The sequence below is a fragment of the Pantherophis guttatus genome, chromosome 1 (assembly GCF_059756535.1).
Source record: "Pantherophis guttatus breed Tessera chromosome 1, ASM5975653v1, whole genome shotgun sequence".
Lineage (NCBI taxonomy): Eukaryota > Metazoa > Chordata > Lepidosauria > Squamata > Colubridae > Pantherophis > Pantherophis guttatus.
In genome coordinates this window covers 147,796,017-147,817,257 of record NC_142063.1, presented here as the reverse complement: position 1 = coordinate 147,817,257, position 21,241 = coordinate 147,796,017, and the positions used below count along the sequence as shown (strand labels likewise).

At 38.2% G+C, this 21,241-nt stretch overlaps 1 protein-coding gene across 9 annotated transcripts in view; it reads right to left on the bottom strand.

Moving 5' to 3' along the window:
• Positions 1 to 21,241, bottom strand: part of SLC4A10 (solute carrier family 4 member 10) — a 185,324-nt gene that overhangs the window by 12,023 nt on the left and 152,060 nt on the right. For all 9 annotated transcript variants that reach the window (XM_034426222.3, XM_034426261.3, XM_034426229.3 and 6 more), the window contains 9 exons: positions 18,340 to 18,445; positions 11,551 to 11,712; positions 9,277 to 9,390; positions 8,598 to 8,759; positions 6,912 to 7,163; positions 5,774 to 5,842; positions 3,614 to 3,787; positions 3,173 to 3,295; positions 154 to 221 (listed from right to left, as the gene is read on the bottom strand). In XM_034426222.3, coding sequence (XP_034282113.1) covers positions 154 to 221; positions 3,173 to 3,295; positions 3,614 to 3,787; positions 5,774 to 5,842; positions 6,912 to 7,163; positions 8,598 to 8,759; positions 9,277 to 9,390; positions 11,551 to 11,712; positions 18,340 to 18,445 — 1,230 coding nt within the window. The remainder of the gene's footprint in view (positions 1 to 153; positions 222 to 3,172; positions 3,296 to 3,613; positions 3,788 to 5,773; positions 5,843 to 6,911; positions 7,164 to 8,597; positions 8,760 to 9,276; positions 9,391 to 11,550; positions 11,713 to 18,339; positions 18,446 to 21,241) is intronic.

Genomic DNA, 21,241 nt, shown 5'->3' with positions numbered 1-21,241 from the left:
GGAAAAAGGGGATGGGGGAAATAATTAAATACACTCATCCTCAATCCAGTTATGAAACAATGGCATTGCATCTCTTTTGGTTCTGAAGCATCAAGAGAAGCCAAGATTCATTTCCTCACCAACAGGGAACACAATTAGTTCTGAGTAGTTTACCTGCAGTGTCCCTCAAGTGGCAACTGGACTGTTCCTTCCTCTTCCATTGCTAACATACTTTGTTCCTCCTAAGACCAAAAAAATGGAGAGGTTGACCAACAAATTATTGCGGCAATATTGCAATTTTCAGATCCAATCCCTTCCCCTTAAAAAGAGCATAATTTCTTCACTTCTTTTCCATCCAAATGCTTTTTTAAAAAAATTGTTCTGAGAAAATCAAATGTCGTTTCAGTGATTTTTCTCATTCATAAATCCTCTTAGAAATTGTAAGTGCCAGAAGTTCGGCATTTGCTCTCCCCTGCCAATTTTGCTGTACAAATCAGGATTAGAAAGTGAGAAATGAAAATAAAAATTATGAAATTAGATAGAGATAGATAGAGATAGATTGATAGACAGACATAGATAGATGATAGACAGCCAGATGATATAGAGAGATGCAGAGATAGATATAGTTAGAAGATACTGTAGACAGTCCATTTGCAGTACTTCTCTCGTTTTGTGGGTAATTTCTATTCATTTCAATAGAAATAACACAATTGCATTTTGGGAACATTCTATATCTTCTTTCATTTCATGATATTCTTCTCCTCCTTCAAGCAGTCCAGCTCAGCCAAACAGTACTGATTCCCTTGCCCTGATTTTGTCCATTGGCAGGAAGCTTAAACCAATTATGGAATCTTTGGTGCTTGGTCGTTTTCTTGCAGACATTTCATTATCAATTTAAGTAACATCATCAGTCTGCAAGCAAGAAAGCAACCAAGCTCAGAGAGCACCAAGGATCCTAAGTTCAACCCTGAGCTACAAATATTCTCTTAAACCTTATTAAGGTTAAGGAATATTAACAAATATTCTCTTAAGCCTTATTGGAGACCTGGGGTTTGAAATTCAGTCATCTGGCATTAATCTTATAATCTTAAGTGAAAAGCGGGCAACAAATAACCCTAACAGCAACTGCACTCAAATAAAATTTGATGTCTCTGCTAGATTGTTTCCATTCAAAAATCAACTATTTTTAAATTATTTTTAGGCTTTTTAAAACTCAGTCTGCTGGACAAGTAGGCAGTAGAGGTATTATTAGCGCAAAGGTCACACTTGATAAAAGAAATACATAGTAAAACTTTCGGTTTGTCAACTGCTATTATTCTCCATGGTTTAGAAATACTACTTCTATAAATGCAGCCTAAAATTGCATTTGCCTTTAAAAAAATAAGTTTATTTATAAACATAACCGTGTTTCCCTGAAAATAAGACCTTATATTTTTTTGAACCCCGAGATAAGCGCTTGGGCTTATTTTTGGGGAGGTCTTATTATTTTGGGGTGTGTGGAGCAAGATGGGGCTCCTCTTTTGTCTTACCTAATTTCCAGCTCTGCGTTTAAATATTTTCAGGGAGGGCTTATTTTCAGGGGGAGGCTTATTTTAGCGCATGCACTCAAAAGCCCGATTGGGCTTATTATCAGGGATGTCTTATTTTCGGGGAAACAGGGTAGAACTGTGTGGTAAGGCAATAACAGAAAGCGGCATTTAAATGTGATCAAGGTATAAAAATGCCCATACAGATTCATAACAACAAATCTATTCTAAGCACCTTTTGTACGTAATGATGACATATATATTGTGTGGCCAGAGGAAGAATTTATTTTTGGGGGGTGTGGAACAAATGCATTTAAATGACTGCATCAACATCAACAATACCAGTTAGTTAGTTTCCCACTTACTTCAATGGGAGTTAAATAAAACTAACCGCCAATTCATTATGAATTGGAACCGTTGAGATAAAAGGGTTTCCTTCTATTGGATGTATGTCTGCATCAAATTTAATTTCAATTAGGAATATCAGATTAATCCATAACATAGTAAGTGGCTGAGAATAAATATTGTTTTCCACCTTGATGTTTAATGGTTACTATTGATGGAAATTTACTGTTATATTGAAGATCAAGCCACAAAATGAAAAATCTTGATCCAGTCAAATCAGACTTTTAAAAACATCTTGTCAACTTCATTTCTATCTGTATGGGGAACAGATTTCTATTTTTAAAGCCAGCATAATGGTGCCTTTCCAATTAAATTCCAGAGGCTCCATGTCAAAAATTGTTACTTCTAGTTAATTTTGTCATTTCTAAGCTTCACAGCTTCCCAGGATTTTGACAGCTGAGCAGGTTTAATAATAGCCTCAAATATTTAGTAATGCCATAACATGTAAAAATAGGGGCTCAGAAAATATAGCAATTGAAAAGAAAAAACACACTTATTCCTGTTTTCCTTTCTGCCACCATTCATATTTCTAAAAAGAAAGTGCAACATACAAATCAGACCAAAACAAATGCATCCCTGGACAATCCAAAGAAATATCTTGTCTACATTTGACACTTCCCATTGTAGGAGACAGAACATATCACTACAGCTGGGCTTGGGTGCATGATTCAATTATTTATCCACAGAAAAGTTGGCTAAAAGAAATCTGAAAGCAGGAAAATCGCTACCTATTGATACATGTTTATATTAAGTCTACCACTTCTGAGCTGCAGAAATCTGGATAAGCAGTAGATGGCAGCAAAGAGAATAATCAAGAAGCCATAGGGATTTTTGCAGCCAACATCTGGTCATTCTAACTCATGCTGACTTTCCTATTTCTTATGCCCAAACCTGCACTATTTCAGAGAATTACTGAGCATAGACAGATCACTGACATCTTAATGATTCCTAGGAATAACTTAACTTTGGGTGGATAGTAATTATTTCATTTAACACTTCATATTTAAATCAGCGCTTTGGCTACTCCATATGGAAATACACTTCCTATTTGCATGAAAAATGTACCAAGAGGCCCTATCAACCAAGCCAAAAACTTATGTTAAAAAATGACATACAAATCCCTTCTTAGTGAATTGGCCGCCTTTATCTGCAGAGCCACCCGTTAGATTTGCTGCTTCAAAATAGAATTTTAGTAAGCTTAGTTAATAATATTGGAGAAGGAACAAAGAGAGAAAGTCAAAGAAAAGACACCGTAAGCATACCTCTTTTTCAGCATCTTCAAGTTTTTTTTTCTTGCTCTCTGGCATCAAATCATCCAGCCAGCTTAACTCACGTTTGGTGAAAAAGAAGTCCATGAGTTTTCTGACAAACACCAATGCCAAGACCTAATCCAAATATTTATACTATGGTAAGATTATTGACAGGCACAGATGACATATTTCTTCTTAGAAGGAAAAAGTCAAAGTCTACAGTTCTAAAATTATTTTTGCAAAATTCCCTCAAGCAACACTAATAATTACTGCTATATGCATGTAAGTAATTTATCTGAGTTATAGGATGAAGTAGGTATGATCTGTAAGAGAAATGTTATCTTTTCACTATGATTTTTTTTTTAGTAATAATCACATCCATACTCAAAGCGACTACTGTCCCTTAAAGACAACACTGAATCTTATACGAATTCAGAAATAATGGATTCATACCATCATCGGAAATACAATGGCAGCTTTTGAAACTTTAATAACCCATAGTAACACAAGACAGCTCAGCTGGATTACTGTGAAGAGATGGACTTTTCGAAGGGGAACATGTCTTAGGTAGATGAAGTCTGGCTGGTGTTTGGCAGGCATCCAGAATAACTTGATTCTGTCAAAAAGCTAACAAAGAACAGACTAACTGTTTATATTTAGGAAAAGACATTACTTTAGAGATAGTCAAATGAAATGTTTAGGGTTAGACAACTACTATAACAAAGGCTTGTCCATTGTCTACCTCTGCTTATGAATTTGCATGCCTATGGTTCACAATTTCTGAATTAATATAATTCAGAAAAGTTTTTAGAATTGTCTGTATATGTGAGAAGTTCTTTAGCAGATCCAGAGTGAGATTGAAATAGTTCAGAAATAATCCACCTTGAGCCATGGTGATACAATGGTTAGAATGCAGTATTGCAGGCTAATTCTGCCCATTTCCAGCAGTTTGATTCTCACCAGGCTCAAGGTTGACTCAGCCTTCCATCCTTCCGAGGTTGATAAAATGAGGACCCAGATTGTTGGGGGCAATAGGCTGACTCTGTAAACGTCTCAGAGTGCTCTAAAGCACTAAGAAGCAGTATATAAGTTTAAGTGCTATTGCTTCTGCTTGTGATCTGCATCTAAATTCCATTCTTTCAATACACACATGAAATTTTAAATAACAAATAAAACATACATATATATAAAACAGCCATCCTCCAACCCTTTCCTCCCAGAGGCGGTCAAATTAAACTACCATCATTCTCCAGCTAGCATCACCTTTGACTCTTCACTGGGGATAATGGAAAGTTCAAATCTAACATATCCAAAGGGCTCTAAGTTGGGGAAACCTGTTTGAAATCCATGAATGCAGACAAACATAGCAAAATATTCAGCTTCAACCAAAACAATACAAGAGCACACAATAGATACAAACTCATGGTAAACTGATCCAAACTAGACTGCAGAAAATACGACTTCAGTAACAGAGTGGTCAACGCCTGAAATGCACTACCTGACTCTGTGGTTTCTTCCCCAAATCCCAAAACTTTAACCTTAGACTGTCTACTGTAGACCTCACCCCATTCCTTAGAGGTCTGTAAGGGACGTGCATAAGCGCACCAGCATGCCTACTGTCTCTGTCCTAATGTTCCCTTTTATTCGTATCCATTTCATGCATTTACAATTATGTTTACACTTGTATCTTTCATAAAATACATGCTTGATGAAATAAATAAATAAATAATAAATAAATAAATAAAAAATAAAATAATTTGGCAGCAGCCATTCCAGCCATTTCTGGAACTCAGGGATGGAGCAGACAGATTTTTTTCTCACTGACGATTGAAAATTGACTGATTCACCTGAAAGAGAGGAAGTGGCCATTTTCAAACCTGTTCTCCCCCCCTTCCTCATGTGCGGGCATGCACGTGCACACACACACAAACACACATTTATAGTAAAAATATATCATAATGATATGTATAATGGGATTTGTTGAAATCATACTGTAGTAAATCTATTTCTTTTACTGAAATTTCATTTTATACATTTGGTGGTATTCTTTGTTGTCAATATATAGATCTTGTTTTTTCTCTTACAAATAACTAGTCTTCATTTTAACTACCTACGAGGATTTTTTTCCCCTACAGATATGCAACTTCCATCGTGCCTTTCCCTTGACACCACTATATTAGCATTAATAACAAGCAAAAAAATTCTTGGCTTCTCTGAAAGAATCCAATAAACAGGGAATTTTGACAACCCAACATCTCATAGTGGATGTCGGATGAAAGATGCTATTTGTCAATACAGCTGAAATGTCCTTACTAGCTATTGTGTCTCTAAGTTTCCTAACCAGGAAACACACGGTGAAATGTGGTGGGAAAGGAAACAGGATCTTAGGCCCAGGAATATGTCAGATGCAAGCTATAATTCTGGCAGTCTAGAGTTATGACTCAGAGTTTTGCTATCAATGCTGAAGTTTAGCCACCTCTTTTTATGTAGGTTGTACTTTTTTCACATTTGTGTCCAATTTAATAATGCATAGCAAGCAATAATAACTTGGCTGTGTTGACCACAGCAAAAAAAGAGACGGGAACATAAAATATTTCACATCCTCCGCTTTACCTGAATTCCTTTGAGAGAAGAGGCACCCATGTAAAGAAATACACCGTAAAGTACTGGCATGGGAATAAACTGCAAAGAGTAGAAGGAAAATGTATATCGTTTCAGTAAATTGGTAGTGACAGGAGGCATGAAAAAATGAAGAACCTGGCAATTTATTTATTCATGTATTTTTCCATCAAGAACTCACACAAGAGCAGACTGAAGGTGACACTGTCCACCTTTATGGATGATGTTTCATTGCTGTAACATCAGCCTGCAAGGTTCATATGGGGAGCTATGCTCTATTGGGTTTTTTTGACTTAACTTAATGAGTGAACTCAGAAATTGTGGGTTACAATGTATGGCTTTAGTAGGTCACCATAATTTGTTCAATAAACCACGGTTAAAATATTATGGGAGCCCAGCCACTGGAGTTGAGCAGCAAATAAATGTAAATAAATACATACATAAATAAATACATAAAATGTTTTCCAAAATCTCTGACCGCCACCCTGCTTCAAATTCAGCTTTTTTCACAGAAAGAAAATTTTCTCTTGAAATTCTATCATGCCCAGCAAGGTTTTTCAACTCAAATATAATAATTTTTTTAAAATGAGCTGCTGGTCAGCTGTTAGCAGAGGGGAAAAAAGCTTACCTTAACAATCCTCTGAATTTGGCCATATCTTTTTTGTGAATTTATTAAATGAAATGCCAATTATTACATCATTATTGAAATGTTGAAGATTCTATATGGCACAGGGAACTTGAGTTAACCATTACTAGAATTATTCAAATTATTACTGAATGGGTATTATTCATATTGAATTAGATTATAAAGATATGATACCGGTAATATCTTTCTAGTCAAATATTTAGTCTATGAAGCTCAGGTCTATCTGGATGGACAGCAGTTCTCCAGGATCTCACCCAGCTACCTTTCTAATATTTTGCAACCTAAAATCCTTTGTTTAAAATAGAAATACCCAACATTTGTACCCATGGACTTCCAGGTCCAAAACATATGCTTTATTGTGAAATGGACAAAAAAGTGCATAACAAAAGTATCATTTGTTTATAGGACCTAAGTGTTCCAAATTGATATCAGATATACATAATGTGCAATTCATTTTTAGTTTGGTTTTGTGAAGTGTATACTTACTTTAAGCACTCTGGTTAAAAAAACTGAGCAGCCCATAAGGACAAATATCATGAGCCCAGTGACCCTTTGCTCACGAATGCCAAGAAATTTGGGCTGCTCTCCTGGAGCTGAACATTCGGATTCCAACTTTAAGCTATTCACGTGAGAGATGGACAGAACAGTGGCAGCCACAAACCAAGGCAGGCCCATGATCGAACACACGCCAAGCATGAGGGCCACCATCAGCAAATCCAAGTGATAGCCACAGCCTTTCTGTTAAAACAGAGGTGACAACAGACAAAGCTAGAAGGATAGGAGCCAACATCTATTTAGAATATGAACCAATAGTTGCACTTAATAAATGTTTACATGCCAGTAAGTGAAAAGTACATGAAATTGTATTAAGGTTTCTCCTGTTTTTTCTCTTATAGTGTATCAACTTTTCTCAATCTAATATCTTTTGTCCTAGATAGGATTCCGAGAGCTGTAGTCCAATACATCTAGAAGGCACCGGATGGGAAATATTCACAGTCATACACAAGAACAGATGTATCTTCAGTTTCTTCTATACATTCTTTGTCCAGGTGAGAAACCACAGCCCAATGCTTGATAGATTGTCCTATTTCAAGGGTGTTATTTTATTCCCATTTCTCCTAATCTAATAACCTTAGATTAAAACTTTCAACACTCTAGACCAGGGATGTCAAACTGTCGGTCTGTGGGCCAGATGAGTCACAAGCAAGCCACACCCACCCCAGCTCCACGAATGGGAAAAACTTCATGAAACATCACATGATGGCAACGTGATGGCGTGAGTTTGACACCCGTGCTCTAGATGCTAGCCAAGTTAGAGTATGGATGACAGAAATTGTAACCCAAATGATCCAGGAGACATTAATTTTGATGAGATTGTTTTACAGGATCACTGTTATTTATTTCTTCATATTCTGGTCTACAATGCAATTCAAAACAACCTCAGAGTCCACTAAGTACGTTGGAAGCAGTTTTAAATTACATCTTCATATCGGATGTATAGAATTATTGCATAAACGGTCCACCAGACAATATTTATGGAATAGCATCTATGCTGAAGCAGGTTTGCCTATTCATGCTAACAAAAAAAAAAAAAAAAAAAACACAGTTTGTGACATGCATTAACCCCCTTTTGCATCAAGAAATATATTCCCCTCTCTACCGACAATCTGTAGTGAAAGATACAAATGCCTATTTTTAAATGCTGTCAGATAGATACCGTATTTTTCGGACTATAAGATGCTCCAGACTATAAGATGCACATTAGCTTTAGAGGAGGAAAACAAGAAAAAAAATCTGCCTCTGCCTCTGCTGACCCTTCACTGTGTCCCATTCACCACAGCTGCTACCTATTCCCCGCCGCAGCGGCCTGTTCACTGCCACGGCCCATTCACCTCCACCTGTTTGCTGGCAATTGCCGCAAACGGGCCACGACAGCGATAGGCAGCGGCGGCAATCCCTGTCATCTAGAACAGCTGATCGGTGCCACACCAACCCTCTTCCCCCCCCCACCGCAATATTCACTCTATAAGATGCACAGACATTTCCACCCACTTTTGGGGGGGATGCCTCCTATAGTCTGAAAAATATGGTAATTTGCATTTAAAAATATGCAGAGAGCCTGGAATCATAAAGTAAAAGGTTAAAATAACTTCGGTGGAGTTACTTTCTTACCTTTAGCTTATGTTCTTTCCTGTTTATAATAACAGCTGTAATTTGTTGGTCCATAAATATCAGAATGGTACAAAGAAGAGCCGGAATTAAAGCAGCTAAGACTGTCCACCAAGGATTGGGACCCAAGGGTGAGACAATCCAGCCACGGTCATCCCTAGTAGGCTAAAAGAATTCAAGCACATTTCAGACAGTTGAAACGTATTAAATCAGAACATCATTTGCCCTCTAAGAAAGGGCAAAATATACTATGTGTTATAAAATCAAAATGTTTTACATTAGGTTCAGACCATTATAATAGCACTGGTGATGGTTCCGAATTTTAAGATAATAATCCTTGCAAATTTCAAATGTCCACAGTGCTTGTTCTTAAAGTAAGTGTTAAGGAACATATTTTTAAAAATCTATACAGGACTCCACAGTTAATATGCAAGATCTTTAGGGATTTAACATGGATATTGGAGCGGGGCAAGGAAGTCCTTACTAAGCTTAATTAAGCAAAGCAATCTGTATTTCATTTACTCTTTGAGTTTATTCTTAAATTCCTCCATTAAAAATGTACTATACAAACTTCATATCCCTGATATTTCGATGAACCCTAGCATGAAATAGCTATAAGATGCATTGGTTGAAACCAATGCCACGTTTTTGTGAGGTCTAGCATAACTTGATAAGGAATTACCTTAAAAACATTTGGAACTTGAAGTTTTGGTGATGGGATCCCAAGGAAATAGTCAACTATCACCATAGATAGGATGGTGAGAAAGACAGCAAAGTCACTTATCACAGACCGTACCTGTAAATATTAAGCCAATCATCACTGAGAATGCAAAGAGTTTTCATAGATGAGCAGGAAGAAAAAGCAATTACTAGGAGGGCTGTTGAAGATTTCAACAACCTTAGAGAGTAAGTGGTTCAAACCAGGGGTCACCAACCTTTCGGACCTCAGGGACCACTAAATTCATAATTTTAAATCCTAATATAATATGACCACTAATATGAATTTTTTAAAAAGATAAATAGTATTTAGTGAAAAATAAAAATGCAAATAATTTTTCTGCAGAGCTCCAAAATTTTCTCGCGGACCACCAGTGGTCTACGGACGACCAGTTGGTGACTACTGCTTCAAACTACCTGTGAAGCACCTTTGTTGTTCTTTAAAGTCTTCTTTGTGAACCTAAAAAATGTACAATTGCTCTCATAATTACTCAACAAAAACCTCTCTCTCTCCCTCTCCCTCTCCCTCTCTCTCTTTCTCTCTCCCTCTCTCACACACACTTTATCTGTCTGGAGGGCAGCAGTTTGGGAAGGCTGGCTAAATACCCTTTGAAATACTTGAAGATTGAATTGTGAGAAAGCAGCAATGGTAGATTTGGTATAAGGCTGGCTACAAAGCAATCCATAACTCTACAGGCTATCAAAAAGTTAGCACCAAACCACAGGATGCACAAGAGCCTGTAGTACAGTGGACTAAGCACTGTTATTAACAACTGCTATTTGCAATTACTTCAAGTTCGAATCTCACCAGGCTCAAGGTTGACTCAGGCTTCCATCCTTTCTAAAGTAGGTGAAATGAGGACCCAGTTTGTGGGGGCAATAAGCTGACTTTGTATAAATATACGAAAGTATGAAGGCTATTGCTTAACGCATTGTAAGCTGCCCTGAGTCTCCGGAGAAGGGCGGCATATAAATTAAAGCAAAAAAAAAAAATGTGTTTGAGTTTTGGCTTCAGGAACAAATTTGCCTAAAGCTGCCTTGTTGTGTTAAGATATGTTATCCCTAAGGAGGACCTGACACTTAGAGCATACTACATACAGATAGCCCTTGACTTACGATGGACTCTCCAGGCATAGTTCCAAAGTTCTGATGACCGCTGCCCTCTGGAGTTATGTAACTGCATTTTGGGTACTCAGCAACCGACTTGCGTTTCAAGCCATTTGCAACATCCCATGTGCACACAACCACGTTTTACATTTTTGCTGAAAACTGACACTTACTTCTAGTTTTCAGCAAAACCTGGTCATAGCGAATAACTGATTTGTTTAATGACCACAGCATTGGATCAACAACCAACCTGCCTTCCACTGAAGAATTATATACTGCAAGAGTCAAAAAGAGGGCTATGAAAATATTTACAGACCTCTCACATTCTGGACATAAACTGTTTCAACTCCTACCTTCAAAACGATGCTATAGAGCACGGCACACCAGAACAACTAAACACAAGAACAGGTTTTTTCCCGAACTCCATCACTCTGCTAAACAAATAATTCCCTTAACACTGTCAACCTATTTACTAAATCTGCACTACTATTAATCTTCTCATCGTTCCCATCACCCATCTCCTTCCACTTACAACTGTATGACTGTAACTTTGTTGCTTATATCCTTACAATTTATATTGATATTGTTTCCTGATTGCTTATTTGTACCCTATGACTATCATTAAGTGTTGTACCTTATGATTCTTGATGAACGTATCTTTTCTTTTATGTACACTGAGAGCATATGCACCAAGACAAATTCCTTGTGTGTCCAATCACACTTGGCCAATAAAAAATTCTATTCTATTCTATTCTATTCTATTCTATTCTATTCTATTCTATTCTATTCTATTCTATTCTATTCTATTCTATTCTACAATAGTAAAATTGGGTTATTTGCATGACTGTGGGGCATTGCAAAGTCGAAGACTATCTGTACATTTAAATTTTAAAATTCCTGATTTATTTATTTTGCTGAAAGTTAATTCCTGCCAAATTTGGAACAAGAAGAAAAGTTAAAACATACTTTCTCTCGTCTCCATTGCTATTCTCAGATATCAATGCCCCAAAGGTATTAAACGTCTTTAAAATGCTGTCCCGCACTGCAGAACCAAGATGAGTTAGGGGTAACCATGTCTTGCATCAGGTGCTTGCAATATTTCTTTCATGATTTGATTTTTTTAAAAAATTACCTTGGTTGGGAAGTATCGGCTAGTCTTGAACTGCTTCAGTGTGGACGACAGTATGACTGTAGAAAAGAATAAGATGACTGACCAGAAGAGGACATCTGGAACGTAAGGCTCATGATGGCCACAGGCTTGTCCAACAAACATCCCTTTCCAGTTCTTGCATTCCTAGAGGAGAAAGTAAAGGCACTGTTTCTGTTTGCTAACTGAAGGCATGCTATAAAGCAGAGGTGAGGAACTATGGCCCCTTTATGACTTGTGGACTTCAACTTCCAGAATTCCTGAGATCAGCATAGTTGGCTCAGGAATTCTGGGAGTTGAAGTCCACAAGACATAAAAGGGGCATAGTTCCCCACCCCTCTTATAAAGAAACCAAAGACAGAACTTTACACTCCATGATCATTAATACTCTTTCTTGCATTGAAGGCTATTGTAGACATTTTTTAAAACCCCATCCATAGTTTACATTGTATATTTAAATATCTTGCGCATGTTTGAAAAAAAATATGGATATTATGTACAGAAACTCTAATCTGGGAGTCTAGAATTGGATCTTGTATTGATAGTGCAATTGGTAGCATACTAAATTCGGCTGCTAAAGAAGTTTGAAAAAGTATTATGCCTTTTTATCCCTGCTGTCTGGAAATACTGGAGGAAGATTAAAATGTACATAATCATCAGCGCACTGATAATGCCACCTAGCAGTGGTGAAATCCATTTTTTTTTTACTACTGGTTCTGTGGGTGTGGCTTGGTAGGCGTGGCAGGGGAAGGATACTGCAAAATCTCCATTCCCACCCCACTCCAGGGGAAAGATATTGCAAAATCTCCATTCCCACCCCACTCTGGAGCCAGCCAGAGGTGGTATTTGCTGGTTCGTCAAACTACTCAAAATTTCTGCTACCGGTTCTCTGAACTGCTCAAAATTCCCACTACCGGTTCTCCAGAACCTGTCAGAATCTGCTGGATTTCACCCCTGCTACGTAGTTTGGTAAAGAAACGTCTGCAAGAAAAACACTAAACTCATAGAGCGGCAAGGACCCCACAGATTAAATAGCATCATTTTCCCTTGCTAATTCTGACTTGCAAGCACTGAAAGGGGTTGCTTTTCACCCTTCACAGTACTGAGCCAAGAATAAAAAGTGATTTCAATGGCAGCATGCTAGATGCTACGTGTTCCGTTCAAATTTGCTGGTGCTTTCTTAGTACTTCTGAACCAGCAGCTTGGACTAGCTTGGGCACTTGCTTCCTGGAATCCTAAAGCTGAGTTTAACAGCCAGAAATTAGAGGCATAATTATATCTTTCCTTATTAGCTTTCCCTTTGTTTCTCCCTTCTTTGGCCCTTATATTCTGGCTCAATTAAAACATACACAAAACCAGTCAAAACTTTAAATCAGCTTCAGACAGTCATTTCAAAACAACTAGTTGACTCAAAACCATAATGGATTAACTGTGGTTTAATTTAACTGGGAGACAGTGAGGATCAAAGGGATGTCCAGGCCTGGTTAATATCATGTTTCATACCACCTATTGATTATAGTTACATGAGAAATGTTACTGGAAGGTTATGAGGTCTATTCTAATCTGGCACTTCATCATATTTTGTTAGCAATCATTATTTTACATTTTTGATAGCAATAAGTGTTTTTCCGGTGGGACCGGTCTATCAGGGCAACCTGGTCTACCAAATATGGGACGGAGCAGTGGTGGGATTCAAATAATATAATAATATAACCGGTTCTCTGCCCTAATGATTTCTTCCAACAACCAGTTCACCAAACTGCTCAGAAAGTTAACAACCGGTTCTCCTGAAGTGGTGCGAACTGGCTGAATCCCACCACTGGGACGGAGCATACTGCTTCTACTTTTGCCTTTCAGCCCCAATCCAGGAGCCTTTGCAGGCAGTCACTTCCGTGACAAACTATTTTGTGTTAAATTTAAATTTACCGACAAAGAAATAAAGGTAGCAATGTTTTTTGTTCTTTTTGTTTTGTTTTAATTTAACACAGTGATGGCGAACCTTTTACTCACAGAGTGCCAAACAGGCCCGTGCTTCGCGCACTTTGTGCCATCCGTGCTAATGCGCGGCTCCTCCCCCGTGCGTTGTGCACACAACCGCACCATCAGCACATGCACACAGCTTTTGCGCACACCCCACTATGCACTGCACACGCAAACACACCATTGCACATGCGCACAGCTTTCGCATATGCGCCCCACCATGCGCTGTGCGCACACTCGCACCATCTCCGCATGCGTGTGGTTTTTGCACGTGCAATGCACGCGTGCAAACACTGTCTGCGCATGTGCATGCTGTGCACCAGTACTCTCATGCACATGCACAAATATGCACACATGTGCAGGGGAACTCTGAAGACCAGCTGGGTCCCCTGAATTGCACGCATGCGCATCGGAGGCCCAAGCACCAGCTGGGGCGCACACATGCACAGCTGCAGGTGAGTTGGGCGATAGCTCGCGTGCCCAGAAAAATGACTCTGCATGCCACTTCCGGCATGCATGCCATAGGTTCGCCATCACGGATTTAACATGTTACTAATGTAGGTCTTAGAAGAAATTATCTAAGTTTTAACAACCAACTTAAGGCAGGAAAAGCTGGATGACGAGCATACTTAAAAAGCTCAAAACCATTATCTCTGGATCAGTGTCAAGTAACTGGTTTGTAAAGCACAACTTCTGTGATGGAAAACATCAGATTACTATACAAACGTTTAAATAATTTCTAGTGGTTTTACATTAGAGATACTTTCCTTTGCCACCAGGGGACGATAGACTCCACACAACCGCATTATAATAAAATTTGACACAGTCCAGACAAATATTTGAATGCTCATTCTGAATGGCGCACGTTCCACATGCTATCCCAAGCTTTCCATGGCGCTTTTCTATGTGCAGAAACACTTTGTGCAGATATATACAGAATCTTCCTTAAAATGTATTTCCATATCAAACCCTGCAGCACATAGTATGCTCATTTGTTCACTGCAAACGTTTAAAAGACCGTTTAAATGAGATCTGTCAGCAATCTGCACTATACAGTAGTCTGTATGGCTGAACTGACAGATTATTGGGAATTTGCCTAGACTATGTTTTCCCCTCTTAAACACGGAAGAGAGTGGAGGAGAGAACATTTTGAAAGTGGAGAGTTTTTTTGCAAATGGACTCATGGATGTCAATGCCTTAGGATTCCTTGCCATATGTTCTAAAGCAGGAGTGTCCAATCTTTTAGCTTGCCTTGGCTGCATTGAGTGAAGAGGAATTGTCTTGGGCCGCATATAATATATATAAATCACATAATAATGTTAAAAGTTTTCCATGTTGTGGACCCTCAGTGCTAGCTATCCAGGGCTACCTGTGACCTGTGGGTTGGACATGCCTATTGTAAAGTAGCCTAAGGAGCCATCTAGCCAGGAAAACTGGTTTTCAAGGAGGATTTGTCTTTACAAAACTGAATCGGGGTTAGTACTTATCAATGCATCATAAACCTAGCCGTAGCTATTGTCAGCTTTACTATTGCTCCTTTTTGTCATCTCCTCCTAAATAGCTAACAAGAAGACTCCGTCACTTTCCCAATTACTAGTTTGCCATGAAGCCGGAGTAATGGTTTTTAAAAAGCTATTGGGTTATTCACAAATAAATAAGGTCTAGATTATTTGACAAAGTATATCTTTATATAGTACCCAGGAAACAATTAAAATGATACCACTTCTGATTGTTTAAATATAATGAAAGAAAACAGAGAAGAAGGAAATGTATGACTCAAAACCTTCCTTCAGGTTCACAGACGCTAAACAAATGTGATGCAGTAGTATTTGCATAACCCAGCCTGCAGTTTTAAAAAACTACAGCACTGAGAACACCAGATTTGTATTTTAAAAAGTTTTTTTTAAAAAAAAAAAATTATCCCTTTGTTTCCCTTTGTTTTAGCTTGTCCTGCAAGCTTGGCATTTTTCAATCACAAAAGAGCATTTTAACCTTGGATTCAGGCTAAATGATTGTATTCATATAAAAATATGTTTTGAAACTAATAATCCCAGGGTTGCATGTATGTATCCCCTTAAAAGATTCTTTTTGTGTCATCCAGAGTTGCTTAGTCCTTCCTAGCCCAAAAATTTCAGGGGGGGGGAAGCAGGGGTGAAATCCAGCAAGTTCTAACAGGTTCTGGAGAACCAGTAGCGGAAATTTTGAGCAGTTCGGAGAACCGGCAAATACCACCTCTGGCTGACCCCAGAGTGGGGTGGGAATGAAGATATCCTTCCCCCAGGAGTGGGGTGGGCATGGGGATTTTGCAATATCCTACCCCCAGGAGTGGGGTGGGCATGGGGATTTTGCAGTATCCTTCCCCTGGAGTGGAGTGGGAATGGAGATTTTGCAGTATCCTTCCCCTGCCACGCCCACCAAACCATACCACACCCACCAAGCCATGCCCACAGAACCGGTAGTAAAAAAAATTGGATTTCACCACTGGGGAAAAGCAACCCAGGTCATCCATACAGGTTTAAGACAAGATCCTCCAATTGCTGCCCTTAACAATGTCCTCATCCCACATATTCAGTGTGGCTCTTTGCAATCAAAAGGGTATCCAATAACAACATAATATGATACACACAGTTTCATAAAATGTGCACAAATATTTTTGCTGCAACCATGCAGTCTTTATAATATTCTTGTGAGGCCTCACATACGACTCACACTATTCTTGGATTAAGCTCAAGCTGGTTCCTATATGATACACAAATTAGGTTGTATCACAATTCTGCACTAGTGGAATCTGAACAGTTGAAATTTCTTAGAAATATTTTCCAATATTTGGAAGTTCTGCGCTGACAAGCCAGTGTTATCAGGATGGTGACATAAATATAATAATAAATAAATAACAATAACAGTACACCTTTACACTGGGTTCATTATCAAGATAATTCTTCTTTAGCATGATCTGCACTCATATTATAGGAAAGTTTGTCAAAAGACAGATCATTTATTAACAATGAGCTTTGATTATGTTAAGCTAGGATTAAATCAGAGAATTATGCACATCGGAAGGCAATCAGACCAGTCTTGTCTTCCAAGACATGCATTTTTAGGAAGCCAAGTCATTCAGATGTTAGAAAGATCCTTAACTCAATTTTAGTAGAAGTTAATGATGATCATAGTTCATCATCAGAGATGCATTGGAAAGAATATTTAAGAAAATTCTGTACATAGCCTGTTTTTGTCCCTGTGAAGTGATATCACTTATGCTGGGGCTCCTTTCATTTTATTTTTTTGCTTTTCTAAGGATATTCACATACATTTTACAACTCCCCTCTTAGTAAAATTCTCAGGCCACTAAGATTAATGTTATCCTTACTATTTACTGTCTAGCCAGAATGACAAGCAGTGTTTTGTCTGGCTTCTCTTTGTTTATTTATTTCAAAAATAAAACATAACAAGCATTTCAAAAGCTATATCCAAAAACAAAAATTAACCACAAATGAAAAGCCAAGATGAAACTCAGAATAAGTGCATTCTCAGAAGAATACAGTCAGTTACCTGGGACCCAAAGTATGGTGGGATGGAACAGCTTGAACTGAACATTGCAACAAGGTGGGGCCTCCACAACTGCCTTGGAGCAGATTAGTCGAAAAGGTAGGGGCTACTATATAGAAAGGGATGTGGTGGCTCAGTGGCTAAGATGCTGAGCTTGTCGATCGAAAGGTCGGCGGTTCAGTGGTTCGAATTCCTAGTGCCGCGTAACAGGGTGAGCTCCCGTTACTTGTCCCAGCTTCTGCCAACCTAGCAGTTCGAAAGCACGTAAAAAATGCAAGTAGAAAAATAGGGACCACCTTTGGTGGGAAGGTAACAGCGTTCTATGCGCCTTTGGCATTTAATCATATCGGCCACATGATCATGGAGACGTCTTCGGACAGCACTGGCTCTTCAGCTTTGAAACGGAGATGAGCATCGCCCCCTAGAGTCAGGAATGACTAGCACATCTGTGTGAGGGGAACCTTTACCTTTACCTTTACTATACAGAAAGCAGGGTCAGTTTATTTTCTGCTTTCTTCCCTTCTTGCTTGCTTTTGTTTTTTATTCTTGTGCTATCAGTCTTAGCAGGTTTCCTGGTTATCGACCATAATAAAAAAAACAACCATCATATTGATTCACATTCAACATGCTGGTAAAAAAGAGTTTGTGTTTATGACTTCTCTGCTACCTTATGGCCTACTGAAAATGCTATATGGATAACAAGGGATTTTTCTAAATGGAATGAAATGTGGAGCCAAGGGCAGATCTCAAAAGGAACTCCTCTCCCCCTCCCCCCGTTTCAAAAATTTGATGGAAGTTCTTTTCTGAGATTGTTTTTTTTTTTCAGGGAGCCCAGTGAAATACACAAAGCCACATTTCTTAGAGTAGTTCCTTATCATTTGTCCTCAGAACTGCTTGTATATCTGGCGCTTTCTCCTCCTTCCCTTCAGAGTGAATATGTTTAAAAGAATAGTCAAGGCACATCTCATGTTCCAGGATTTGATATGTTAACTAGTTTTTAGCATAAATCGTAATTCATGTTTTGAGACCTTTTTATGCCCTTTATGCTTTATTTTTTTGCTAATCATCTTGGATACTCAGTTGAATAGCAAGGAGAGATCTATATTGAACGAATGAATAAAGTTTCAATACTGTAAGTAGTTTGCAGACTGGGGAGATCAGCCTGCCATTAGCCTCCGTATATTGCCCAGGTATATTCCATAGGTACACCTTGATTGAATTCACAATATGATTTGGTGGCATACTTACAGTCACAGTAAGATTTGTCCAAGGTATCGCAAATGAGGACATGTTCTTTGACTGCCAATATTGTAAGGTTGTATTGCTTGGGTTATCTGGTTCCACGCAGCTGCATCTGAAAAATAAATTGATGGTTGATGTTATCTCAATTAGAAATGAATAATTTAATTCACCATCATTTTGTAAATTGTCTGGGGCAATCACATATAAATTAAAGTTGGTTAAACAGCCCTGAATGATACCAGGCATAATTTTCCAGTCCCAGCAATGCAGCAATAGAATTGAATTGCTCCTGTATTGACTTTTCTTAAATGTTACATAAGGTGCTTGTTTTCATAGTATATTCCAAAAGCAACCTTGTGATTCATTTGTAAAAATCCTCTAGAAGATGCAATCTCTGCCTCATCCCATTTGTTTTTATTATTTATCTTTTATTTATCCTCATTATTATCTTTCCTACTGCCAGGGCCGGATTTAGATGAAAAGAGGCCCTAGGCTATTCCACTTATGAGGCCCTTTCACCTATAGCGAAAGTGTAATTTTAATTTTGCTAACAATTTGAATGTAGGCCCCTCTTGATCTTGAGGCCCCCTCTTGATCTTGAGGCCCTAGGCTGAAGCCTAGTTAGGCTATAGGAAAATCCGGCCCTGCCTACTGCCCCGCTCTTATTGGTATTATGATGATGATGAGGAGGATCATTATTCTGTTGCACTGCATGTACACTGAGAGCTTCTGCACCGGAGACAGATTTCTTGTGTGTCCAATCACACTTGGCCAAATAAAGTATTCAATTCAATTCAATTTTCAGCCATTGCTCCACTTTGAAGGAAAATGATGAATCTACAAAACTTTTGTTTCTATTAGGTTCTCAGAAGAACAAAATTTTATTCTGTTCAGAAATACACTTCACTAAGTATAAATTGAGAAGGACTGCAGCATTGAAAAGATTCTCTGAAAAACAGGAGAGAATATATAACTCTGTGGATCATTTTTGTTAAAACTACGGTCCACATTCATATGTTTTAAAATGTGCACCAATACATATCCCTTCTTCATTCACTAACAGTTCTCTGCATTGCGATTATGTTGGAATTCTAGCTTTGTATCACAGAAATTCTTGATATCATTACAATAATTCCAATCATTCAATTTGAATTATTCTCAAGAAAAGGGTGCAAAGAAATAATAGATGAAAAATGTTCTGTTCCTGTATCTTTTTATCAATTTCCCATAGTAAAATTAATTGGATGTTGGATTTCGTAATAATTTACTTTGCTTCCATTACAGCAGACTGGAAGTTTTGCAATATCTATTCACCAGCCCTAGAACGTGAATCCTCCCCTGTTAAGCCATAATTTGTTTTAGATAAAATAGAACATTAATCCCCCCCAGTCCTATGTTGTTCCTTTTGGCTTTCAGCAGATTATCTGAAGCAGAGAAACCTTTCTCTCAGAATATTAATCCTTATTTTATTTTTTAATACCAACTGGGGATTGAACCTGGGCATAAAAAGCCTCTGTTCTGTTATTAATGGGGTTGCTAATATCAATCTTCTTGATTGTCATCTGAGGATTTGTGGTGAAACTAAATGAAAAGGTTAGGGATAAACAGGAAAAAGGGATTATAAAATAAGGGACTCGGCTGGAAAACAAAAAAGATCATACTGTGGGGTCATTCTGTCTGCAACTTCAAGCCGCATCGAAGTTTTTAATCATGTTTCAGGAACAAAACAGAGATTTTACTTTTGCCATTTAATTTGGACTGATATATACCGGTAAGTGTACTGTGGAAACGAAATACAGTTGCCTTTTGAAAAAGCACCTTTGGGACTGTAGAAAATAAAAAATAATAATTTGCCCCCTACTATGGGAAACAAATAGTAGCGCAAAAGAGATTTGGACCAGTTTTATCAAAAAGTCTGGACACGCAAGAATAATCCACCTTGTCACACGGCAATATACTTTTCCTGTTTCCCAGCTGCTGTTAAAGCTACATGTCAAAAATGAATTATGAAGCCAAATGAAAGAACTACAGAAGATGCCATGTAGGTATCCAAGCGTTAAAAAAGCAACTCCAAAGCAATTGTGGGTCCAAGAAGGAAGTTTATTCTATACATTGTTTAAAAAAAAAAGAGTAAAATGAAGAGACAAATGCTTCTCAGAAAGCAACCATCTAAAGCAGACAATGAGCTTTTCTATCCCAAACTTTGACATAGAATATAAATGAGTAGGTAGGTAGGTAGGTAGGTAGGTGATAGATAGATAGATAGATAGATAGATAGATAGATAGATAGATAGATAGATAGACAGACAGACGACAGACAGACAGACAGACAGACAGACAGACAGACAGACAGACAGGAGGGGGGGAGAGAGATACACATATTGAAATGTTATCTTCAAATCTAGAAAGATTTTTTGGGGGCAGTTGAAACTAAAAATAGGGACAGTTGATTAAGAGAGGTGTCCATCTGTGCGGGTTTTCCAAATACTCTGCTCCCAACAGAAGAGCATATCTGTAACTCAGGATGGAACTATGGAGTCCTTGCTGCTCTTTAAGCTTGGCTGTTTGCTTGCAGATGTTTCATTACCAGATTAGGTAACATCATCAGTCTAAAAGCAACCAATCAACTTCACAGAGTATCAGGAATTCCATTTTATCTCCTCCTCTGTTAATCACCAGCATTCCACACCCGCTGAGCAACCTCAGGAATGCCCTGTGGTTCTGAATTCCCCCCCCACACACACACACACCGAAGAGTGTCGGTGCATATGTGTATTCATATGTGTGAACATACACATTGTCTGACAAAAGGACTAGCACTTGGAGACTGAATTCTCTATCAATGTACATGGGTTCGTATTTAACTATATGTTAGCATATAGATGTGCCTCTGTTTATATGTTCGTGT